The 17,205-nt window shown below is 51.9% G+C and overlaps 6 protein-coding genes across 6 annotated transcripts; 3 read left to right on the forward strand and 3 right to left on the reverse strand.

Moving 5' to 3' along the window:
* Positions 1-275: 275 nt before the first annotated feature.
* On the reverse strand, positions 276-932 carry PV08_10575 (uncharacterized protein; the record flags this gene model as incomplete). Its single annotated transcript, XM_016384889.1, has 1 exon — positions 276-932. The coding sequence occupies one exon, from the start codon at positions 930-932 to the stop codon at positions 276-278; it is 657 nt and encodes a 218-aa protein (XP_016231491.1).
* A 302-nt stretch (positions 933-1,234) lies between these two features.
* On the reverse strand, positions 1,235-2,098 carry PV08_10576 (uncharacterized protein; the record flags this gene model as incomplete). Its single annotated transcript, XM_016384890.1, has 1 exon — positions 1,235-2,098. One exon carries the CDS (start codon positions 2,096-2,098, stop codon positions 1,235-1,237), a length of 864 nt encoding a protein of 287 aa, XP_016231492.1.
* Positions 2,099-3,657: 1,559 nt separating this feature from the next.
* On the forward strand, positions 3,658-4,815 carry PV08_10577 (uncharacterized protein; the record flags this gene model as incomplete). The annotated part of the gene is made up of 3 exons (XM_016384891.1): positions 3,658-3,740; positions 3,799-4,429; positions 4,486-4,815. The coding sequence occupies 3 exons, from the start codon at positions 3,658-3,660 to the stop codon at positions 4,813-4,815; spliced, it is 1,044 nt and encodes a 347-aa protein (XP_016231493.1).
* Positions 4,816-5,754: 939 nt separating this feature from the next.
* PV08_10578 (uncharacterized protein) lies at positions 5,755-7,840 on the reverse strand (the record flags this gene model as incomplete). The annotated part of the gene is made up of 5 exons (XM_016384892.1): positions 5,755-5,955; positions 6,114-6,695; positions 6,786-7,463; positions 7,537-7,629; positions 7,682-7,840. 5 exons carry the CDS (start codon positions 7,838-7,840, stop codon positions 5,755-5,757), a joined length of 1,713 nt encoding a protein of 570 aa, XP_016231494.1.
* Positions 7,841-9,337: 1,497 nt separating this feature from the next.
* Positions 9,338-10,267, forward strand: PV08_10579 (uncharacterized protein; the record flags this gene model as incomplete). Its single annotated transcript, XM_016384893.1, has 4 exons — positions 9,338-9,587; positions 9,639-9,802; positions 9,859-10,093; positions 10,140-10,267. 4 exons carry the CDS (start codon positions 9,338-9,340, stop codon positions 10,265-10,267), a joined length of 777 nt encoding a protein of 258 aa, XP_016231495.1.
* Positions 10,268-10,851: 584 nt separating this feature from the next.
* Positions 10,852-16,317, forward strand: PV08_10580 (uncharacterized protein; the record flags this gene model as incomplete). Its single annotated transcript, XM_016384894.1, has 1 exon — positions 10,852-16,317. The coding sequence occupies one exon, from the start codon at positions 10,852-10,854 to the stop codon at positions 16,315-16,317; it is 5,466 nt and encodes a 1,821-aa protein (XP_016231496.1).
* Positions 16,318-17,205: the final 888 nt, after the last annotated feature.

The raw sequence follows: 17,205 nt of genomic DNA on the forward strand, positions 1-17,205 counted from the left end.
GCGGCTTTTGGCAATTTCGTTTGCGCAAGGGGCCACAGAAGTACAATTCCTGACATCCTGCCCTGCTGACCTGCCGAGATAACTGACAATTTAGGTGTTGATGCGTGAGCTGGAGAGGATCCGCCAACGCTTTATCTTTGACAGTCGAGCAAGGGTATCGCTTGCAGTCTTGACAATGCTGCATCGTGTATGCTAAAATGTTGCCACGTGGAGGGTGATGATATTTCCATGTTGTGAGTTTGTGTGTGCTCGGCATTCAGTTTGGGAGGCATCATTCACACGTCGATTGATGTGGATGCCCTTGTCTTTTTATCTTCGTTTTGGAACTGTTGGTCTGCCTGTTTATGAGGCTGTCGATACATGGTCATAAGGTCAGGTGGACGTTCGACGAGATGCGTTGTGTCGAGAATATCCGATTTACCAGGTTGTAATACTCCAAGCCCGTCAGCAATGGCTGGAGGCGGTTTCATGTCAAGGAGGCTTTGATGTAGCCTGGTTTGTGTGTTGGGAGAGAACCCTTTAGACAGAGCGTTCTGCCCGTGAAATTCTTTCATGATATGTGGTTCAACACGGCACATCATCGTTCTAGACCGAGGAACCTCCCGTGCCTTTAGACAGCGTAGATTGAAGGGATCTTCTACCTGGGGGTTGGGAACATTGCAGGTAAAGTTGACGGTGAAGGGGCTTGCGTTCACCGCCATTTGTGTTGTTTCAGGATCCGAAAAGGTGACTTCAATCTCTTGTTTCACAAGTCCATTATCTGGTGAACGGCTTGTGTGCTTCCGCGTCAGCTTCGATCTGTGAAAGGAGGTAACGGGACCGAAGGCTTGTAGTTCTCGGAGGATGGCCGTCGATTGGGCCAATGTGGTAGCTGGAGGCGAAACGATGACTCGTGCGATTGAAACAGGGCTGGGCACTTTCTTCACTGACATGATTTGGACAGATGAGCAACGAGGAACGTACACGTATGCGCAGGAGGATAGAGTCGAGTACCACAACGTAGAATTTAAAGTAAGGCTACGAGTCGTGGCTGGACTGGACCCCGCAGTTCGCCAGTCAAAGGCAATCTTGTTGGAGTCACCATCCTGGATGACAGGTTAAACGCCCTGTTCTCAGCCTCGTTACGCAGCCACATCAGCCAGGCTAGAGGTAAAACTATGAAAACTCAACAAGATGGGGATTTCTTCTACTATCTAAACCCTCTGAACTCTGGCAACGGGAGATATGATAACGATCATGCGTTCACGTTCGTCGACTTTGCGATCTCCTCCATGGCGTCCAAATTCTCCTGTCGCCGACGGCAGGTTTCAGTAAACCTCGAAAAACAATCAGGGCCCAGTGGCACTCTCAGGAAATTCTCCTTGCCCACCCCAACCCCAGTATTTGTGACAAGTTCGAAGATGACCCGCGCCGCTTTGCCTGGATCACCCTGCTGTTGGCCATCGAGCTTATGGAGCTTTTCGAGCACAGACCCGACCGCAGTTGACTTGTAAGCCTCGCTTGGCTCTACGACAAGTGCTGCATCTTTGGATAAAAAGTTTGTCTTGAAAGCGCCAGGTTCGACAATGAGCACTCTCAAGCCAAGGGAAGCTACCTCTCGGGACAAGGATTCCGACCATGCTTCGAGAGCGAATTTGCTGCCCGCATAAATGGCACAAGTTGGAAGAGCGTCGATCCCAGCAATACTCGAGATGTTGACGATTGTACCGGAATTGCGCGATCTCATTAGAGGCAGGATGGATTGGGTCGCTCGAATAGCTCCCCAGAAGTTCACTTCGAATTGAGCCTTTGCTTGGTCTTCGGGGATTTCCTCTGCAGCTCCAAGAATGCTATACCCGGCATTGTTTATGAGGACATCAATGCCGTCGAACTCCTTCCACGCATCTTCGATGACCTTGGCAACCTTCTGGCCAGGTGAAGTAACGTCCAAGGTCACCCAGCGGCCACGAGTGTTTGACTGTATTTCTCTGACCAGATCTGGGGTCTTGCTCGGGTTGCGAGAGGTCGCGATGACATTCTGACCGTGTGCAAGCAGATACCTGGCCAGCGAGAGCCCAAAGCCCGAGGAAGAGCCTGTAATTAGCCAGGTTTTCGCCATCTGATCACTTGGAGGAGAGTGTTATGATGTCTGTGAAACTTGACGGTCTGTCGAGGGCAGGATTATATATACCTTGGGGTGTATCATGTCAACGGAGTTAGTCGTCATGGCATTCCCTATGTCCACGACATCGCTTAGGGAGAGTGGAAAGGCAGTCTCATTTCGAGTGAAGGTGGACGAAGCTGTAGTCGAGAACGAGCATATCAATTGCTGTCGAGGTGGGCGTGGATGGAGGAGTCTCTACCGCGGCCGCCTCGCCGAGCTTGTTCCCGGAATCTTATGTCCGTCTGTACTCGAGACTCGGAACAGGGAAAAAAGTTTATGCGATGCATGTTGATCAAGGTGAAGGACTCAACTCCGTATTGCACAATGATCACGGCCGATATATTTTTGCCGTGACGATGTGACGATGTGACGATTGACAACGATACCGATTGAATTCACATGGATGAAAACGAAGTCTCGGAGCAGGAAACCACCGTTGTCGCCTCAATAATGAGGCGCAGCCCACTAATTTGGCCTGGGTGGGTGCTCGACGCTGAGGCGCAGGGAAGATTGTGGCACAGGCGTAGTCGAAAACGAGGAGAAGGACCAAAGTGCACAACAACCGAGAATACTATGACCGGCCCTGACGTGAGGTTACGGCCCCCGAAGCATCAAACACATTCGACGCAGGAATCGCGAAGGTTGGTGAAGATGCATGACTCTTCATTTGGATAAATAGCTTCTGTTCGAAGGGAGTACAGTCTAGGGGAATTCACCAGAGTAACCTTCACATGGCCTGACGGCTCACTGAGCCACTGGCTGGTGAGGCTGATGGATGGCTTCATGGCTGTACAAATTACGGGGTACTTTGTAGGGGATGCTGGCCTAAAATGGCCCCCATAGTCAACGTTCTGCCCTGTTCTCCTATACAGGGTCATCCCTCTTGGGTGTTCCACTGCTGACACCCACACACACAACAGTCTTCTACAACACTTCAGTCCTCATATTCTTTCCTACCGTAGAACCATCTTTCTCATCACATTGACTTGTATATTCTCTCGCTCACAAACGCCCTCTCGCAATATCCACCTTTACTAACGTCCAACACTTCGAATTGTTCCATCGTTCCATCGCTTAGCCTGCCAGTCGTCCAGGATCGCGGACGACCACCATTCTCATAGGCGCACGCCCCCCTCCCTGAACGTTTCAGCCGCCGGTGCCAAAATCCATTCGCGCCTTGACCCAACCGTCACCACAAGACAGCCCCCTCGTTTTCGAGTTCGACAGAAACTCTCGAGACCATCCTGTGTTGAGACTTCACTCTCCTTCCACCAACTCTCTACGGACACCCGTCCCCTGCGCCGAACCACCACTGAAGACCTGTGGTGGATTTGATCAATAGCACCGAGCCATACCTTTTAGTCGCGCCAAAAGTCGCCAAAATTCGTTCCCACGAAGCTCGTTCTTCCCTCCTGGGAGGCCAGCCCGAGTCCTATCAACCTCTGGCTGGAGGCTATCATCAACGTGAAGGCTATGCAGTGAAAAACTTCGAGAGGAGCAAATCCCGATCGATCATGTACGTCCCGAATTCAAAGTGGACGTGGGCTTTCAGCCTGATAGCCTTGACGCAAGCATGCATCGTCCTCGCTTTTGAATGGTAAGAGGCCCTGGTCAGCATAAAGACATATCGGATCTCTGGCTAACGCGTCGGATAGCTATGCATTCGCTCATTTCCAAATCCATCTCGAGTCCACTAGCACCAACTTGACGGCCTCAAGAACGATTCCTACATTCTTGACCTTGTACATTTTCGGCTTCCTCTACCAGTTGCTCCTGGTCTGGGATGCCCTCCGGATGAAAAACACAATTCAAGTCATTGGCTTGGTTATGTATAATGGTGGTCTGCTTATATATGGAGCAGTCCAGATCTCGCAGATCAAGGACGCAGTCTTCCAGTTGTCTGAAGATGGTTCGATACAAATGGAGGTTTGGAAGGACACCAAGCCATTTCTGATCGCGATCCCAGCCATCATTGGCGTCGGGACAGCTCTTCTGGCCGGCTGCGCCTGGAAGCTGTATGACGAATTCGCCTGGACGATCTACAAGCGCATTTCGGCCGACTTGAGGATGAAGCGACGTTACCTCCAGTACCAGATCTATATCGCTCTGCTGAAGTTCGACTTTTTCTTCTTCCTCGGATTTACTGTCCAGTTTGTTGTCATTGTCACTCAGCGCCGAGCCGAATTCGCCTTGACTATCGCAGCCATACCTGTGACCATCATCATCCTCCTGGCAGCCGCATGGTTTGTGCGGAGGGAGAATCTCGCGGGCACCATTGGAGTCATTGTAAGTCTGCTCCCACCATGCGCATGATCACCTTGATGCTTACTTTATCTCCTTAGATTCTGTACTTTGGTGGTCTCGCTTACTTCATCTTCAAAATGGTCCGCATGTACTCACCCTCACACGAAGGCCCGTACCTTCCAGCACGCAAAGAACTCACCAGTTTTGCCGTCTTGACCATCATCTCGATCCTCCTCACCATCACAAACGCATGTCTATGCGCTAGCAATTACAACAAGGGTCTCAAACCATATATCTACAAATCTGCAAACGCCGACGATGAGGAGAAGCCAATCGGAAGTGCATATGCACAATACGCAACAGAAATGTCCAGTGGTTCGAAGTATCCTCCGGCAAGACCAACAGCAAACAGAATGGAGATTGATTAAGATGTGGATGGTTTCCTTTCTACTTTGAAAGGGGGTTTAGCGGGCGTTTCTTGCTTCGGGGTCGTCATGTTTTCCGACCATGTAAAACTTTTTTCAGTCACGAGGAGTCATATTTTGGGCATTGTCCGATGAGAACCGGCACAATTTATACCCAAAGCTGTGTTGGTATGATGGAATATTACGGTGGGCTTCTGACTGTATCTCACTTCTTTTTGGGTCAGTTATGCGACCCCTGGTCGCAGCCTTTTGGTTGCGTGGTACATGCGAATGCGAATCCATTTCTCTCCCAAGTCTCCCTACCTGAAATATGTAGGGCGCCAATTCGATTGTGAGCAAGGCTCCGTCACTCTGCCTGCACTTTTTAAATTTCGCAATTCGCGCCGTTGGACCGATCGTACTGCGAACGTCTAAGGAAACAGAGCAACCCCGAATCATTTTGATGCAAGTTGGGAAAAGGTGTGCTCTACTATCTTGGATATCCAAGAGAGGTAACTTCGCTTGCTCAGGTCTATACGGGGAGAAGTGCTACTTTGTGTACTCATTCATTCCAGAAAACGCATACATGAATCACAGATAAATCAGAGACATCCTGGAATATCCTTCGTCACTTGCCGCCACACTCTCATTTCCTCATTCTACTCGGCAGGCGTCTTTCCCTCCCATTTACTGCCTCTTGTATTTTTAACAAACTTATACTCACTGTGCCATTTGCGCCGTAGAACATTATCCCGTTGCCCACCGCCGATGATGGTGATGATGATGATTTTCATTGGTCATCAGCGTGGTATTGCATGGTTAGTTGAATATGTCGCATTACACTCCTTGTTTGGTTTGACGATGGAAAAGACTAGGCGAGGGCGAGGGCGAGGGCGACGATATTCGCTTGTGTAAGATCGTTAAGGGGCCGGCGAGTCTGACATGACTCCATGTTCTGGGGCTCTAGGGACCTCCGTTCAGAAAGATTTGAACCATGGGAGGCGGATTGTGGTGGGCCTCTTCGACCATTTCGTCGCTGATTTTCCAGAAGGCCGTCGGCCCTGCGGGACCGTGGATGTCGTAGTCCTTGTCGAACCAGTTGCCCAGGATACCCCGGGCGGAGCGTATGCCGCCGATTTGTACGCCTTCGGACCGCCAGCGCTCCTATTTCACGCGAAACAAAAGACACGATAGTCAGAAAAGAAAAAAAGGAAACCTGAGAAGGATATGAAAGAGAAAGCCGACGACCGACTGGGGAGGATGTGTTGCTTGCGGGGTTCATTGATGATGAGGATGAGGATGATGATAATGGTGGTGCTTACCTCTCCATGGAAAATGCTAAATGTGGTCCAACGGATCGCACCACTCGCCGTCTTCCTCACGGTGCCGCGGATTCGACTGTTTGCGTTAGGATCCCAGGCCATGAAGGTGCTCCGGCTCGTGCCCTGGAAGTGGACGACGGGCATGTCGCCGTCTCCGAGGTCGGGGTTGGGAGCATCAACCGCCGTCACGTGGAGCTGGAGTCGAATGAGACGGAAGGCCTCGCGCGTGGTCAGCGGTTCGCGGTCCTGCGTGGGGTCAAGTCGGCCGGATTCGAAGTTGAAGGCGTAGAGGTCGTTGAAGTCCAGGAAGCAGACGATGCGCATCCAAGTCCCCGTCACGCCGTAAGGGTCAACGGCGTCGAGGTCGGGGTGAAGGCTGGGCCTGAGTTTGCCGCTCAAGGGGGAGGATACGTAGCTGTTGGTGGCGATGCCGAAGAAGGCCTCGTCCCAGGGCCGGAGAACGCCGGAGTGCGAGGACGACGACGCCCCGCGGCGCTCGGCGTACATTCTGTAGTTGAACCCGATGACGATCATGATGGCTTGAACTTTTTCCCAGTCGATTCGTCCGGAGCCGTCGTCCATCTATGTAGGCAGGCCATTGATGTTAGTAAGAGGGGGGAGGAAATCCCTGCGTTTCTCTGGCAAGAATAGGAATAGCATCGAGCAACTCACAAATGGACCCCACTTGTTCGCCTGCGTGTAGCGGCGCAAGTCGTAGACTTGGGATCGAGCATACGGGTGTGCATAGCGGATGGGTTGCGGCGAAAAGGTCGTCGATGTACTTGTGGAGGGCGTGGATGCGTCTCCACCTGCACTGGCCGCTGCAGGGCTGACAACTTCTGGGTATTCACCACCATCGGTGCCATCGTCGTCGTTGGCGTCGTCATCGTCAATATCGTCAATATCGTTGTAGTCGTCCTCGTTGTTGTTGTTGTTGTTGTTGTTGGTATCGTTCTCGTTATTGTTGTTGTCAGTGCCAGTGTTAGCGTTAGTGTTGTCGTCCTCGCTGTCACTGCTGTCGTCGTCATCAGCGTCGTCCTCGGCGCTTGAATCATGAGAAGCGGCAATGTGGATGCATGTGTGTCCGTCGATTCGGGGCCACGGATCTTCAAGATTCATTCCACCGAGCACATGGAGCCTGGCGGAAAGCTGTCGAAGCGCCGCTGTGGGTGCAGCAGTCCACTTTCCAGGCGCGGCGCGGGGGAACAGGCTGGATTTGCAGAGAAAGGCGCTGAGATTCGCGGCCTTTTTGAAATGGTTGGCGAGAAAGTCGGTGTTCTTTGGTGACTGGGAGACCGAGACTTCAATGAGCTTGAGAGTGGCCTCTAGCACTTCCTGCAAAGCCGCGGTCTAGGAGGAGGGTTAGTCAGAGACGTATTCTCGCACCCCCGCGCGAAATAAGTGCACTTGCATTGTCCTTGACGCTCTCATCATCAGCCTCCAGGATCTTTATGGCGGTGACGAGCTGAGTTGTTCTTGTTTTCCAAGAGGTTGTACCATCTTCCGGAGGAAGATCCTGGTGAAGCGGTCAGCATAAGATGGTTCCCGGCATCAGACATGATGATTACAAATAGGCAGAGATAATGGTGTTTCCAGAGAAGTTCGTCGTTCTGGATGACCTGGTTGAAATATCGACATGTCATAGACAATGGAGACAGGTCTGTAGGGTGAACATGTGTGAAAATGTGATGTAGGACCTCGGGGGCGAGATCCAGTAGTGAACACATCGGAAGCGCTGACTGGTATCAGTACGAGGCCAAGGAGGCGCTCTCTGGTCGTTTATATCTCTGTCTGAGCGATTCGCGGTGTGAACTACGCCCAGTCCGAGGGTTCACGGATGAGTTATGGACTCACGATACTTGAGGAAGCGTCTACGAAAAGTCCACGAAGGAATAACTTCTTTTCACAGATGTCGACACCCTCGGGTAGAGTGATGATGATTTATGGTTATCTCCGTACGGGGGACTCCATACGGCAGTACAAGCATCACACTCCGGAGTTCATGGGCTAGTGGGCTAGCCATTTATAGCTTAGGCGCTTGCGCAGGGCGAGTCTCCGACTCTCAACTTCTCTGGCTTAAAGGGCTTGTAAAGGAGCGATATGTCAGGGTGAGTATAAAACAGCCCTGCTAGTGAGGCTACCCCGCCAATGCATGAGCCAAGTTGGCTGTCTTGTCGCAGACTGGGTAGCGTGTTCAAGGTCTGGCGGTGCGGAAGTGCCCAAGGACTTATCCCACCCGTTAATGGGGGAATCCTATGCGGGCGATCGCGAACTTTCCCGTATGTTATTCCACTTTGGTACAGGTGAATGCCGTCTGGGTTGTGGGTTCAGTATCACGCATTGCCACCATATTCTCATAGATGGCTGAACATAGAGATCCGTCGTCGCCTCTTTCTGGGCAGTACGTGCATAGAGAGTTGACCGGGATCCCTTGACGTAATTATCCGAAAAACACGGAATGCTGAAGCTCGTTGGACGGGCTTGTCTGGTGGTCGGATGAGGATTTTGACAAGTAAACAAGGCAGAAATGAGTATTCGTCCCGTGCACTGTGACGGATGAGCCTACCCACTGCGAGGGCTTACCTCAAAAGGTGCCTTGAATGCCCTCCAGGCAGGTCAGGTCGCTAGGTCGAGATGGAGAGATACATAGGCATTCCCCACGCTGGCCTGGGTACCTGAAGCAAGGTGAGATAGGCGAGCAGGGACGATCTGTTAGTACATGTAATTATCTGCACGATCACGTCAAGTCTCACCTACATGAACATCTGTCTGCGATGTTCAGCGATGTTCAAAAATGTCGTCAGCTACTTTGTGACTTGATACAACGTCACCCGTACCAGTTATGATGTCCGCCTAGGATGATGGTTGTACCTTGTAGGTTGGTCCTTCAAGCCACCCAAGCATAGGGTGGGCCAGGCGAAGCCAATGTCTGGGGTGGCATTTCAACACAGAAATTTGTTGCGCGTGCCTTACCAGCCTGCGCCCAGCCAACACCAGCTGCACTCTCGCGAACATTTCACTCATTCACCCATTCCAGACTCGCCAGGTGTCGCTCTCCTTTTTGACTGTAGTAGCTAATATATTGGCCACGTTCTCTTCCCCCTCTGCTGTCCTTCATTTCACTCAAAGTCTCCTGCCAGACCAGCACAAGCACCACCTCACCTAGACAAGCAGCTAGGGTACGAAACACCTGTACATCCAGAACCAAACGCTGGCCTGCAGTCATGAATTTCTTCAAGTGGACAGCACCCTCTCCGCCCGAGCCGGTGACAGTGCTGGAACCACTTCATCCCTTCTATCCTGTCGGTGTCGAGATAGCAAACTTTGTTGCCAATGACAAGACAGTCGCCCAACTGCTCGCTGTCTTTGCTGCCGGGTGTGCCGTGATATTGGGTACGACATGGCTATTCAGCGGAAGATTGGCACCCCATTTGAAGACCATGGACAGAGTCATAGTATTGTGGTTTTGTTTGAGTAAGGACCACTCTCTGCAGTCTATTGGTGTAGAGGGCTGACAAGTCGAAGCTGGTTCGATACATCTCTTCTTCGAAGGGTACTTTGCCTACAATCACACTCGAATGGGGGGAGCACAAGATATTTTTGGTCAGCTTTGGAAGGAATACGCGTTGTCCGATTCGAGATACCTCACATCTGACCCCTTTGTCCTATGTATGGAGAGTATCACCGCTGTAAGGGCATCAGACAATCCTCAGTGCAATGAATGAAGGTATTGACGCACTGGCAGATCTTTTGGGGTCCTCTTTCCTTCCTGATGATATATCTCATCATTACTTCTCATCCTCTGCGCTATCCTGTGCAAGCCATCGTCTCTCTAGGCCAGGTCTACGGCGACGTACTCTATTACGCTACAAGCCTATTCGACCACTACTACAAGAATTTGACATATTATCGACCAGAGGCGTACTACTTTTGGTTCTACTTCGTTTTCATGAACTTCATCTGGATTGTGATACCGGGCAGTAAGTACTAGGTTGCAGGTGCGGAACTGTGTCTGACGCATTTCAGGCCTGCTAGCAGACAGTGTCATCACCACAGCACGAGCATTCAAAGCGTTGAATCGAATGTCCAAGACTTTACAAGGCAATGGAGTTGCAAAGAAGCCAAAGCAAAATGGCCACGTCAAGCGTGCATGAATTGGGCAGAAAAAAACAAGGCGGGTCTCTAGCAAATGGTGCGGGAATGAGAACACAACAGTACCAGGGATCATCTTAGTTTGGCTACGGTCGGACCAGCACACATAGATTCCGCCGAGTATAGATTTTGGCATTAGATCTCCTCGAGATATTGCACGGGTACAAAGATGATCTCTTCGTGGTAGTTGCTGCGACGCAGCTCTTGACCAATGATAGCGGCTGCAGCTGTACGCGTTTGGGCTGAATGTTTACGGCATTGAAGGCGGTTGCCGGGCCAAAACTGCGATAAGCGAATCGTCCACATAACGATCCATGCATTACGCGGTGTGCCGCCAGGCTTGTGTGCGCCCGAATATCTGCTGCATGACCCATCGGCCTTTCCACATTTCTTGAAGTTGCTGATCTGTGCAGTCTTGGGTCAATTTGACTGTGCTTGGTATCGAAGACAAAGCAGAATTCTGCGTCGGACGCTGGACCCCAGCCATGCAAACATTTGTACAGCAAAACAACAACAGAGCCAGGATTCGGATAGCCGTGGATAGACCAGGTCCTTGACGACGAGGAGAGCTCGATCAGGCGCCTCGATGCGACCAGCAGTCCCTGCGAAAGCCTCCCACAAGGTCTACAGCACCCAGCGTACCGAAGTACTCGGCTCTCCGCAAAGTCCCAATGTAGCCTCCGATCGAGCCTTCAACAACCACGATCACGGTTCTGTGCAGGATCGCATTCGGCAATGGCAAGCTCAAGGTGCTGCAAGTGCTGTCGATCCGGATGCTCTGAGCGTTCGATCGACGCCTCGGTCTGAGTGCGCTTCCTTCGACTCGAGGCCGAAGTCAGATTATGGGGATCTAGACACGCCGAGGTTAGGACGCATGAAAGAGAAGACAGAGGAGCAGCCGCGAACGGAGAGAAGCAGTAGTGCCCCAAGGAAGCGTATCATTAGTGATGGTCATTGGAGAGCTAAGAGAGACGCAAAAGACTCTAAGAACCCCAGGGTAACCGCGCGCGGACGGGTAGAAACCAAAAGATACGACTTGTCATACACTTCAAATCAAGAGCAGCAGAATGGACAGCCGCGGCCGCATCGAAAGTATAGCTTCGAGAAGAGCCCGGACCTGCACCAAAACTCTCCAGCGAATGATGGCATCCGCGTCATTCCAAACCCGAGTGCACAATTGAACACTTCGAATCAGGGCTCCCTTGCGGTTCCTGATGCTGCCAGCTACAATCAAGACGAGTCACCACGTGGTCTTGGGATACAGCCCCGTTTATCTAGACAGTTCGACGCAACATCAGACATATCTGCTGATGTCAATGAATCAAGGCAAAGGGATCGACCACAGAGCAAGTATGTGGCCACATTGGGCAGAGCTCCAGTGGCACCTTCGGAAGGGTTGCGTTCGAAGAAGGCCGGGCTGTTGGGGAAAACCAGAGACATGTTCTCGAAGTCGGATTCAACAATCCCTGTAAGCAATAGGATTCCCAGCATTGAAGCCTGGCTCGACGAACAGCCTGATCCTTTCATGGACGAAGCGCCAACAGACGAACTTCCACCAGTGGAGATGCCAGCGCCTCTGAGAAGACGCACTAGGAAGAAAAAGTCATCGTTGGACAACACCAAGGTGCCAGATCCCAATCACATCTGGGACTCTGTCCAATCACCAGACGCGCCGCTCTCTTCCGAACCAAGAAGCACTCTGGAACCTGAAAATGACAGGCCTAGACACTCTCCGCGGAGCGACCAAGATTCGACTCCGAAGCGCCGTCGTCGTCAAATAAGAGAAAAAGACGATCCTGATGGCTCACCTACGTCGTTACGCAGAGCAGGTGCGAGAGTACGACGGCGGAGAGATACACCTGACAAAAGATCGATTTCTAGCTTCGAGGGAACAAAAGCCTCACAGCCTGAAAATGAGCGTTTATCGGACAGTCAACAGATACTATCGGCTGCAGAGTCTGTCGGACAAGCGGCCTTGTTCACCAAGCAGCATGAGCTTCCGCCTTTGCCTCCCGAGGAACCCGACGCAGATGATGGGCCAATACCACCACAGCTGGCGACATCTAGCAACCCGGAATCACGTCTTAAGCGCAGACTTACAACCCACGAGGACCTGATGTCTGTCTTGTCAATGCCGAGAGCTCGCAGAAGTCGGCGGTCGGCGCGCAGAGCAAGAAGCAAGCGAATGGCTGAAGAATCCGCTTCGGCCCACCAGATCCTCGCAAGCTTGGTCTCAGACGAGCAAAGGTACAGTCGAGAGCTGAGGACCCTAGTCGATGGAGTCATTCCAGTTCTGCTCCAGAGCGTCCTGTCGAAAACGGATGCAGCTGTAGCAGCAGGTCTGTTTTCATCTGCTCTCAATTCTCAGCACGACATGAGCTACACAAAGCCTATTATTGATATGGGCATCGCCCTGGAACGACTGAAATCTTTGCACGGGCGCATCCCCCTCCAAACTGTCGAAAGCTTTCTGAGCTGGGCACAGACTGCTCAAAAAGCATACAGAGAGTATCTCCAAGCATGGCGATTGGGGTTTCAAGACGTGGTGGTTAATCTTGCTCCTCTCGATAATGCACCAATGGATCAAGACTTGACACGCGATGAGGTTGGAGACTTGGTCGACAATGAGGGCAAGAAGGTCGATGTCGCGTATCTCTTGAAGAGGCCGCTACTGAGGGTAAAGGCTCTCAGCAGGGCTCTTGTCCAGATACGGGACCAAAGTGACAGACCTCTTGCAGCGCAGGTGGCGGACTCTTTCACTGATTTGACGGCATTCGCAAGACGACGGCACCAAGAAGAACAAGCGCGCTTGGAGGACGAAGCAGCTGCAAATATCGACGCTACAAGAACCAGAGACATCAGAACAATGGCGCCCACAGCTAACATTGCCGTTGATAAGACTCGTCGCGTCAAGGCACGAGATTTCTTCAACCTTACATTGTACCACTCTTCTGGGCAACGAATGGACTGTGGTATTGAACTGATCTACCGAGACAATGCTCGAGGAGATGCTCCCGGGGGTGACGTACTCATCTGTGAGGTTGATGATACCGGAAAGTGGCTTCTCTTCCCACCTGTTCAATGGGGCTCAATATCTGCAAGGCGTGGCGAAGATGAGTTCGATCTTGTCATAATGATTCGCGGCCGCGCTGGGCTCGGGAAGGAGTGGCAGGAGCTGTTGGCTCTGAAGACTGATGACAAAGAGGCGGTAACAGAATGGATGAGTATGCTCGGCTCAAATCCTCTGCCACCAAGGCTCAACAGGGCCCCTAGTTTCGCCAAACGCCATCAGCCTCCAAAGGACTTGTCAGTGCATCAAGCTTTGAGTGAAATCTCATCGGGAAGCAGGACAGAAACACAGTCCATTAGTCAAGGCTCAGAGCCTTCCAACGTGGAAGTACCAATTGGGGAACCGTCGGTATCTGGTGCACGAACTGAAGCAAGCCGACACGTAAACACCGAGAGGATCACGTCTGAAAGGCCTTCCCTGAGGTTGAACCTTGGTGGAGGTCTAGCATCGAAACCACGACCGGTACAGTATCAGACGCAGGCTCCCCTTGCAAGTAGGCACTCAGTGCCATCTATGCTTTCTTCAGACAGATCAACAATCTCAGACAAATCCATCAAGACCGTGGAGACTGCATCATTCCACGGACCCATCACTACTAAAGCTGATTATGTACCAGAACCGAGCCAGGTTACTAGGATGGCAGATCCTCTCATCCCAGTTCGCTTACCCAACGATGCTCTGCGTTCACCTTCACAGAAAGACGGCATACGCGAATCCCAGGCCGCGGAGCGTCATGAAGGTCGCATCTACGACTCTCCTTTTCCGGGTACAAACCAAGTCCCAAGGGACCTCAAACAGTCGCTGTCTTCTCCCGTTAAAAACTCTTCGTCAAATTCACCAAGCAGAGACACAACTCCAATAGTTACAGCGCAAGGGATGCAACCTCAAAGACCGGTCTATGCTCGGGCTCCTTCCTCGACTCCTTCAAAAGATCTTCCCTCGGTTCCTAGGCTGAGACCGCAATCGCAAGCAGATATTGGACCGGCGGGCTCTCCACTCACAGAACCTCTGAAGACCGGGCAATTTCTGCCTGAAAATAAACCGAAGCGAGGTCCCATGCAGGATAAAAGTACAACCAGAAGCCAAATATTCACTGAGGATGTACCGGTGCCTCCACCAACCGCTCAAGTACGAGAAGGAAGACCTTCGCCAACCATCAAAAGCCCTGCGCTGTCTCCTTCACCTTCTGCTACACCCCGTACCATGGACAAGCCGCAGTCTCAGCTGAGGGAAAATCATCCGCCCGAGCTGAAAACAACACCTGCATCTTCAGAAAAAGCACCAAGAAGAAGGACATCTTCGCCTTTGAAGCATGAGTACGCACCATCCACGAGCTCGGACAGTTCGTCCGATTATGACACGGAGAGTGTGAGTGATTCATCCGAAACATCAGAAGACTTCAGTACCGAGCAACAAGACAAAGCAACGCCTTTAATATCCATCAATCCAACTGAGAGAAGGCCATCAAAACAGACGTATCCTCCGTCTTCAATGCCACTTGCGATTCGCTCACATCCTCCGTCCTCCATGCAATCCACCGGGACGAGAACATTAGCACCCTCGGATTCAGCTTCCCAAGGGCCATATCGAAGAGTTCCCTCCTCCAATGTTGTGCCTGCTGACAAGAAGAAAAGAGCAGCGGCACTGATATGTTCATGGTCTGATAAAGGTGCATGGGAGATGATACACCCAGATGAGTGCTCGATAGTCATAACGCCAGGCTTGATCGAGGCATTCGAAATGTCTGCAGAACACTCAAACCCCGGCGTGTCAAGTTTAGATAAGTCGCTTCCAGGAACGACTACTCCCACCCAACAGCCTCTCGTTGGGTTCGAACTTACACCTCTCGTGATGCTCCGGAAAGGCGCTGCGCTTGATATCCAAATTCGCTCTCCGCCAACCCCAAATTCACGCATTCGCACAAGCAGCAACATCATGTTTCGTTCTAGCAATCTCCAAGCGTGTGAGGCACTTTATAGTATGATCAACTGGGCACGCTGCAACAACCCTACATATATCGAACTTGAACGCGCAAGACCGCACCAGCCCAGTGTGACATTCAACGTCAACTCTTCTGACCAAACTCGATCGCGTGCATCATCATGGTTCAGCTTCGGCAGTGCCAAGAAATCAAGTTATCGGGCCTCATCGGCGCCTACGCCAGCGAGCATTGATGTTTCTGTCGAAAGCTCGGGGACGATGGCCAGCGCGTTCTCAGCCCTAAGGCGTTTCAGCGCAAAGCCTGCATTCAACATTAATCGGTCGTCCGTTGTACGAAGGGATACAGGCACAACAGGCCCTTCACTTTATTCATCAAGCAGTGGTACTCGCACAGGCACAGGCTCCGGCTCGAGTACTCCGGCTCCCAGTCAAGTGGGCTTTGTGCCCGGAAAAGATGGACCAAACGTTCCCGCAACCAGTGCCGATGCGGCAAATGGCGGCGGCATGGTGAATAACATGAAGATACGCCTCTATATGCGCAAAGGTCAGCACTGGGAGAACATGGGTGGTGCGAGATTGAGTGTGTTACCGGCTCCAGCATCTGTCCCTGCCGCTGAGCAAGACAGCAGCAGAAGTGTGAGTGTGGCCCCTTCGCCCCCAGCAACGCCCGCACATGCGCACTCACGATCACCGTCGACCGTCGAGCCAGGATCGGCACGGCGTGGCCCGAGACTTCCCAGTTCCAACCATACTCCGCATCGAGTTCACGGCAATGGACGCGAGAAACGCGTTCTCATTGTACGCAACAAGGCGCCGGACGTGGTCCTTCTCGATGCTGTACTGGGGGAATCTTGCTTCGAACGGATCATGCAGACAGGCATCGCGGTCAAGGTGTGGAAAGAGGACGAAGTTATTGGGCATACAGGCGGTGTCATGATGGGACGGGAGACAGTGTATATGCTGCAGTTTGCGAGTAACAAGGAAGCTGGTTGGGTATTTGGCCTTTGTGGATCGTACAGATATGGATTTACGGGTGAATGAAGCTGGGATGAGGGATCGAAATGGATTTACGACAAAAAGGTCCTGCTACATAATGTAACGGCACAGGTGGCGTTGAGAATGTGATACCCAGGTTGATACTTTGTGCTTATTTTTCTAGCTTCCGGCGACAGTATTTGCCTCGCTCGGTTGGGTTTGTTTATTGAGACGTCATGAAAAGGATAATGAACATGAATACTTGACCTGTACCCGCAGAACATGGAACCTTTGAGATATCCACACTCCAGGGATGCCAGAGGGCATGTTCTGGGCCAAGCCGCTCACGTGACAAGGCGTGGTGGCGTGGTGGCGCTGGCGCTGAGTATGTCCGGGATCTTCTCTCACGGCACGTCGCATCGACAAGACACAATCGGCTGATTCCTGCTGTCCGTGCCATGCTTCAAAGACATGCAGAAAACGAGCCCTGATACGAGTGGCCGTGTTCTCGCTTCTCCAATCACACAGGCCAAGGCAATCTTTTGCGATTGTCACCCCTCTCCAAACAAGGCACGTCGAAGCCAGTGAGCGATGATCAGCGCATGTTCCTGGCACGAGGGTGGATAAAGAAGGACTCAACGACAAGCCCGGATTTGCGGGGCGTAGCAAGTGTCAGCCATCCAGATCGCGCCGTGCAGGCCACTTGGACCGCCACGGACCATCATTGACCAGCCTCAGCATCAGTGGACGGATGGAGCACTGGTGACGAATTTTTCACTCCCTTCGGCCTCATCATTCGCCTCGGGAAAAATGTGTTCCAGCTCGATGTTCCAGTGCAGGGAGCGTTGAGTTTTGCCCAAGCATTTCGGGCGCTGCTCGTAAGGCGAAATGAGGGATGTTATATATTCCCTCGACGTTCTCTCAGCTGCATGGCCTAGTTATTTCGTCCTCGCC

This window comes from Exophiala spinifera (assembly GCF_000836115.1).
Source record: "Exophiala spinifera strain CBS 89968 unplaced genomic scaffold supercont1.8, whole genome shotgun sequence".
Lineage (NCBI taxonomy): Eukaryota > Fungi > Ascomycota > Eurotiomycetes > Chaetothyriales > Herpotrichiellaceae > Exophiala > Exophiala spinifera.